Source organism: Clytia hemisphaerica, unplaced genomic scaffold (assembly GCF_902728285.1).
Source record: "Clytia hemisphaerica strain Z4C2 unplaced genomic scaffold, Clytia hemisphaerica genome assembly, whole genome shotgun sequence".
NCBI classification, from domain to species: domain Eukaryota; kingdom Metazoa; phylum Cnidaria; class Hydrozoa; order Leptothecata; family Clytiidae; genus Clytia; species Clytia hemisphaerica.
The window spans coordinates 704,132-712,232 of NW_027103621.1; the positions used below are offsets into that span (position 1 = coordinate 704,132).

The 8,101-nt window shown below is 34.4% G+C and overlaps 1 protein-coding gene across 1 annotated transcript; it reads left to right on the forward strand.

The window, feature by feature from the left end:
• Positions 1 to 4,379: 4,379 nt before the first annotated feature.
• Positions 4,380 to 5,270, forward strand: LOC136802286 (adenosine receptor A3-like). Its single transcript, XM_067059001.1, has one exon. It carries the CDS (start codon positions 4,380 to 4,382, stop codon positions 5,268 to 5,270), a length of 891 nt encoding a protein of 296 aa, XP_066915102.1.
• The last annotated feature ends 2,831 nt before the right edge of the window (positions 5,271 to 8,101 follow it).

Here is an 8,101-nt window from a genome sequence, read left to right on the forward strand (position 1 = left end):
AGACGATGAAAACTGGATTAATCTCGTATCCCAGACGATATCAACGATCGCCGATTTTTGAGGAAATGTAACTTCTTTTGTATTGTAACTAAACAAAATTAAACCGATTCGACATTTGCAGAGACTGGAGTTTAATCAGTGTGAATTGTGTTATGGGATAGTTATGGGATAGCAAGTGAGTGAGTCCGTAACCGCAGTTGGAGGCGACCCAAAGGCTGCTCTTTTAATTCTATCTAAACCAAGGTAGGGGGAGAGCGCCGCGTTTTTTTCCTTTGATTGCTCCACTTACCCTTATCCTTGATCATTCTTTTAATACACGGGTTGCAAATTTATAGCAGTGCAGTCAAAACATGTGATTACTCGAAATGGTTCACGTGATTTTATTCCTAGGTTACAGTACTTGTTTTACAACTTACAGTTAATAACTTTGTTGATGTCAATAAATTCGAACCAATCAGAAATAAATGTCATCAACTATAAGTGGGTGCAAACTGGCCAAAATGTTGGCCGGTTTGCGCCCCACTTGGCTGAACGCTCTACGTTCGCATTACGGGATAGCAATGTTTGTGGTAAGCTTCTCATAAAATTGCACATCCTCTTTGGTGCATTTACTCATCTTCACGTTTTTTCCTATAATAATAAACTATATAAGAACATAAGCCTTCAATGGCTAAAAAATTGAGAACAAGTGCAAGTTAAACATTCTAAGGCTTTGCAGATTCCAAAACACCCGATTTTTAAGGAAAATAGACAAAAATATTCACGAAAAGGGTGCAAAATAAGAACATTTTATAAGAACATTTTTAGGCTTAAAACTCAAATAGTTAAGAACATCTAAAGGCTTCGAAAATTTCGGATTATCTTATAAAGAAAACTTGTACTCGTACTGGAGGCTGACGTTGTAGGTAGTAAAGTAAGTTCGCTTCATACTGGGAGATTTGGATTCAAAGTAAAGTTTGCTAAATGAACCATACTCAATTTACAGTTATTCCCTGTCAACCTACTTTGTGTCAATTGTAATTAACTTGTCAATTAAATGTCGTCACCGTACAATCATTGAAAAAATCGTCATCATTGTGAAGTCTTTCATAAGATTACGAAATATCCTGACAATCTTTTAATGACGTCATGATATGGAGTTTAAATGTGACGGTCATTTAATAAAAGAAGTCCTTTTAAATGAGTGTGTGGTTTTGAAACGATCAGTTAAGAACTTAGAGAAGGACTTACTTTCAGTTTTCAAGCGCCCACGAAGATAAACAAAGAATGAATTTCTGTTTTTCAATTTTATTGTGTTTATGTGTGACTAGTTTTTTAAAGTACTGTAAGGTCAAATAGTTATAAAGTCGTTATAGCGAACTTCAAAGTGCTTTATAGATAAATCGATCTTGGCTACTTTTTATGCTAATTTGGATGGAACGCTTGCAGTTATTTGCTTCGAGACTTAAGGGATGCAAGTTCAGTTTTCTAGATAAGCTAGAATCTGTCCCTGTATGTCTGTCTGTCTGTCTGTCTGTCTGTGTCAAAAAATTTAGAGCAACCCATATATTTCAGAAATGGTTTTATTTTTTTGGAATTTTGCTCTCTTGCTCCTTTGATGAATATCTGAGTGTTTTTCGTATTTTGAAAGTTTTAATGTTTGGGGCCCGGGGACGAGTTTTGCTAAAACGAGGCTAAAATTTCGGGGCAGCGAAGAGACTTAAAAAATGGTTGGATTTGATTGAATTCTGCCATGCTCATATTTGTGGGTGAATGAATATCTTTGGTAAAAGTCCATATAGCCGGATTTAAAAGTTTTATGCGAGTTCTTGCACCCTACTAGCCTTTGGGTCAGTTGGAAAAATACTTAAAGTTGAGCTCTGTGCGTAGCTTTATCTATGTAAGTTTTGCAAGAGTCTCGTCTCATCTCGACTGCGGTCGAAAGATGATGATGATGATTTGCAAGAGTATAATCGCGGACAATTTTTTGGTATATCTTTTTCCTGTCTTTCACGTGATTACGAATATCTTGTATTTTGTATTTCTGCGGTTAGGACCAGACAGCTTAAAAAAATTTTTTCCAGGTCAAATGTTTCAAATGTTTCATAACTTAACATGGTTCTTCCTTTTTACGTCATTTTTCAATTCGCGAAGTCAAAACAATCTTCTCCCAAGTTTTAACGTTTTAATAATCATTTTCATAACAATTTCATCCAACCCTCAGCTTCTAATTTTACATGATTTTTATTTTTTACGTTTTTTAATAAGAACCAACTACATAAGGCTTCAATGGCCAAAATATTAAGAACAAGTTAAGAAAATTTTAAGACTGCTTTGCAAACTCTTAAACACCTAATTTCTTCAAAAAATGAATAAAGATACCCACAAAATAGCGGAAATAAGAACATTTTGAGAATATTTTTGAGGTTTAAAACATCCAAAGGCTTCAAAACTTTTGGATGTTCTTATAAAAAACGTGTACTTTACTATTCATCCAGGATCCCTTTCTCACGATATCGTTAATTTCTTGAAATTGTTTTTGATTTTGCCTTTTTTTTCTTTTTACCGCAATGATATATTGAAATGCAATTGATTTGAATAGTCGTAATTTTTCGCGAAAGAATCTATTCCTAATTTTGAAAAAAACAATTTTAAAGACCTTCTTTTTTATTTGAATTGAAAATAATTCTTAATCTTTGGTGTTCTTTATATGATTGGATAGCATTTCCAATGAATACTAGAAGCATGTACCAAATGGAAATTTATCTGTGTTTCAACAGGGCGGAAAGGCGGGGAAGTTTGTGCCGTATGGGTGTGAGTTTTGAAAATATTGTAATAACGTAAATTAAATTAACCCACGTTACTGTTGAATTTTTAAATATTTTTTTGCTTCAGCTTCTAAGACTTTAGTTTTTTTATATAAATATCGAATCGGACCGCTGCTGAGAAAAAGAAATATTAAAAACAAATAATTGCGAACTAACAAATAACTACAAACAAAAAAATAGAACATTTCTTCAAAAATGTAATTTATTTTTCGGTGAGATTTGTGCAGGTGATTTTGAAGGGGCTCTCACAGATTTTTTTCAAAAACCAACATTTCAAGAAGCATGTACATATCTGGTTTTGGTCATTTTGTACACGTTTTTTTTTTTATAAGAACAAAGTATATAAGAACAAAGCATATAAGAACATAAGGCTTCGATGGCCAAAATGTTAAGAAGATGCTAGGAACATTCTATGGCTTTGTGGACTCTATAACACCCAATTTCTTAGGAAAATGGACAAAAATACTCAAAAAATTTTGGATGTTCGTATAAAAAGAACGTGTAGAGTGTTTGTTTTGCGCTCCAGAATGAAGAACATTGTCACAGACTGTTAGCTCTATCGAGTTTATATATTTGCACTTTTGAGGATGGTGGAGTGACTGAAGCGATTTGGAATAACCCGCATAATCAAGGACGGTAAATGTACTGATTTACTGTCGTTCTAGAATCTAAGCAAATCAGAAGGCGCTTCTTCTCTGCGTCGCTGAAAAAACACATATGTACACGTTTTTTGTATTTTTTATAAGGAACACGTTTATAAGGAACTTGAGGCTAAAAATGGTCCGAAAAATAAGGGATTGTTAAGGAACATCTCAGGCTGAGATTAAGAAATCAAGTTAAGGAACAGTAAGAGTTAGACATGAATGTGCACAAAAAAAGAAAATATACTTATACAGAAATTACATACTTGGCAAATCCAAGCTTGGTAGCCATGTAAATAAGGAACTTTATAAGGAATTTTGAGCCTGAAACTCTCTGAAAGAATAAGGAAGTCCAGTAGGCTCTGAGCCAAGTTAAGTTATTTTGCTGATGTCAGCACTTTTCGGCAAAATTTCATATTTCTGCTGACGTCAGCAGAAATAACACCCCTACAGGGAAACTTCATCATGTTATTCTTCATATTAAGTCATTGGTTTGCTCATTTTCCGCCGGCTAATGCTTTCCAAAAACTATGGTAATTTTCATGTTTTTTAGACATGCCATAACTTACCTGAACCTGTGGATTGCAGGAATAAGCTATACTCAGAATTTAAATCATTCTGTCCAATTCAAATTGAGATGATAATTTTTTAGCATTTCTGAGTCTAGTCTTAGTTATTTTGTGATATAAAACTCTTTATCAAGACATTGCATAAACCGTCCAAATATTTTAAAACTACGTTCTGTTTGTAACGCCCTGTGATAATTCCTTTTCAGGTTTTTAAAAAATGAAAATACATGAGACTTTTTTAAAAGATTGATAATTTTTTTGCAGAATATTGAGATTTGATTTCAAAGTCACCGTAAACCCATATTTTCGAAGAAAAAAAGACATAAATCGCGCTACGGCATTTACCGTGTATGGATGACATCATGTATTGGATGGTAGCAGCCGTCGTCGTTGACGGTTTTGTCATGGCACTAAATATCATTGAACTCATGTTACTGTTACGTCGATGGAAACGGCTAGATCGTATCGAGCACATTCTATTCAGTTTATGTGTTGCAGACTTAATTTGTGGTATAGCCATGTTTGGACAGGACACGTACCAGTTACGAGCTATCGCTTTAAATTTACCATTAGATATTACAACCACGGAATCATTAATCCTTGAATGTTTAATCATCTTCTTCATCCTCGTTTCACATTTCCACGTCACTGCCGTAGCTATTGAACGAATATTCGCCGTATCGATGCCAATGAGGTATACAGTTTTCACAACAAATTCTTGTAAAATTTTAACTATCAGTTTAGTATGGGTTATTGCTTTAATCATCGCACCCATACTAACTTCGACATCAAAAGCTTACCAATCAGGGCAATACGTTTTAGCATCAGCCATTATCATATGTTGTACATTAGTATTTTTCAGCTATATGGCACTGGTGGTGCTTCTCATACGTCGGGAAAGAACAATGCGTTCTCTTTTGGAGCCGGAATTCAAGCGCCAGTTACGGGATCGCCGGACAACAATTTTCTGTCTCGTATTCGGGTTTTCGTTCTTAATTTGTATGCTACCTTACGCTATCGGGTTACTGCAACAATCTTTATTTCACGAAACACAGATTTTATTATTAACAGCATATCATTTGGTCAACCCTATTGTTTATTTTGTGAAATATTATTTTAATGGGCGTGGTCGATCCAATACCATTACAAGTAATTCGAAAATGAGTCATAATAACTTATTAAACCGTTCACCATTGACGACGAGAAGTACTTTTATTATGCATGGTGATTCAACCAATAGCTTTAAAGCTTGAAAATTGATTGACCAATGGGTTTTGGGCTGGTGAATGGATTGGCCAATAGCGTTTGAGCTTGTTAATGGATTAGTGAAGTTCATAATGCACGGTGATTTGACCAATATTTGGATTGACCAATAGATTTCGAGCTTGAAAATGGATTGCCCAATAGTGTTTGAGCTTGTAAATGTTAATAGGTTGATCAACAGTTCATAAAGCAAGGTGATTCGACCAATAGTTTCAGGACTTTCAGCTTGACCAATAGCTTTCGAGCTTGTTAATTGATTGACCAAAGGCTTTAATGTTGTGACACTGGTTAGACCAATAAAGACGTGCAAGGTTTCAATTTGTGGAGTTTTGAGAATTAGGGTAATTAAATATTTTTAATTAATGATGGGCTATCTTTTTTTAAATCATTGAAAATGATTCACCAGGCTGCGGGCAAGAAAAATTAAAAGAAAATCCGTGAAATATTAAATGAATTTACCGCTGTAATCTTTCAATATTTAACTGTAAAAAGCTGAAAATTTTGTATAAATCAAAAATACACGGTGAATTTTCGTAGGTTTTTTCCTGCGTTCATCGCTAGGTTAATTTTATTTTTAAGAAAGAAATTTTTTATAGGGGATCGAAAGCCATACACTGGCCTTTATACACCCCTTCTCACAGGACCGGCGGGACCCCCTTATCGTCCCCAGTGGAAAATTTTACTCATGTTTGTCAAAATATGGGAATATTAATCCCCATCGATTTTCAATCGATATTCTTACCGCCACTGAAAAAATCCTACCAGGTCTGTGAGAAGGGGACGCCTTTATCTTAGTCCAAACAAACCATTGGTTATTTCTGTTCGTTCGTTTATCTCAGCATTACCTTCCAGGAAATGCTTATGCATCGGTTTGGATCCTGCTAGACGAAATTTTCAACCATGACAGACGAAATATTGGTCCTGTCAGATACTAAATCTGACTTAGGAAGTGGTGAAAATGACCTAAGTCATCTCAGTCAAATAACGATTTTAACCTATCAGCTATTTTTTCAAATCCTTAGGGATTCTGTGAAGGAGGCTTTCCAAGCGGTTTGCGTGATGGCGTGATAGGGACTTTCTTGTAGCGTGATTACGTGATTTGGAATTTTTTTTCTTCGTGATTGCGTGATGAGAGGTCAAAACGTGATTGTGAATTTGAAAAATTTTCGAGCCGTGATACGTGATTTGGACTTTTTCAAAAGGATGTGTGATTAGCCATTTTTTGTTGATTTATGCGATATCGTGAGCAGAGTTTCCGCCGGTGGGGGGGGGGGGGCTCGTCAAGCGACACACATCCTTATTTACCTATTTTATCTAGATAACCCTGGTATTTTATGAACCTTTTTTGTAATAGATAATATCTTATTGGAACCACTACTGATTGGAACCAATTTTTTTGAGTGATGTTGATAAAAAACAAAAAACAATTTGTAAATAACTCGCGAAGACAGACAATATACACCGTATGTAATAAACTTTTCCAACACTTGTATATATAAAAAAAACTGTTAATTTTTTTGATATTTGCATATATTAGGATAGTTTAATGAATATTTTACTGAATCAATGAGAATTTCTACCGGATTTAACACTTTGTTCCTCAAAAAAATCCTGCATTGTAACACGCATGCGTAATTTGTCGTTCTTTTAAACCACATGTAGTTAATTCCCGTGATAATCAAAGAGGAATGAATACATAGGGGTGGTACAGTCCCTTTCGGTAGGGGTTGTGGATGGCGAAATTTGTCGTTGATTGAGAAATTTGTCGTTCTTTTTGTCTATTTTTAGTAAATGCAGGATTCTTTAGATAAACCCCCTCTAATGAAATGGAATGAGATATCTTCATCATAGATGGTGATTTGATGATATGAGTCCTTACGAAGTAGAGATTCCTCCTATTAAAGATGATATGCTTAGCAAACTGTCTCAGGCAAGAAATGAAATAAATGGATCTCCATAACTCTGAATTTCCAGAATTTCTAGAGCTGTTTTCCACTATTCTTGGTTTTCATTTTGGCAATAGTTATTTTCTTCCCGCAATATCTGAGAACTTGCTCTATCAGCCAAAAGAAGAGATTGATGTACATCACTGGACACTCGACTGGCAGAATCTGGTAAGATTTCAAAACTAATATTTTTAAATTCATATAAGGGACGAAGTCAATATCCAATTCTAGAACTGAAAGAACACCTCAAATTGGCATAGGTATTATGTATTACACGTTTTCTTTTATATGAAGTATTATATAAGAACACGACGCTGAAAATTGCCAAAACCTAAGAACAAATTAAGAACAATCCTCACCCTCAGATTTCAAAAATTGCTAAGAAAGTACCCATTTCAAGTTTTTAAGAAAGAAACTGAGCGTATTAAGATCACCGTAAGAACATTCAAGCTTGAAAATTTCAAAGAATTGAGGCTCAAATTTAATGATTCTTATAAAAAAGCGTGTATAGTATAAACATAGTAAACAAAACATATTGTAAACAAACATTCCCAACCTTTGTTTAAACTCTTTTGTTCTACATCCCCAAAATGAGTAGTTTAAAATAATAAAATGTTCAAAAAAATAATAATTAAACGACTCTAGAAGATTAAAAGCCGAATAATGTTATGTAATTAGAAAGACGCTGGCTTTGTTTGAATGAACTATATAAGTGGAGTTTAATTGCGTTCCTGAAATAAGGTCATATAGAATCGTAAGGTCATAAACGTTTGACTTCGCAAGAGCTTAAACATCTCAAATCTAATGCTGCGATTTTATATTTTACTTATCTTTTTTGCCTGTCAACATCTAATACTGAATTTTCTTACAGATGC

What these genes read in the sequence shown, in the direction of transcription:
- LOC136802286 (XM_067059001.1), top strand. Translation starts at nt 4,380, where the DNA reads ATGTATTGGATGGTAGCAGCCGTCGTCGTTGACGGTTTTGTCATGGCA.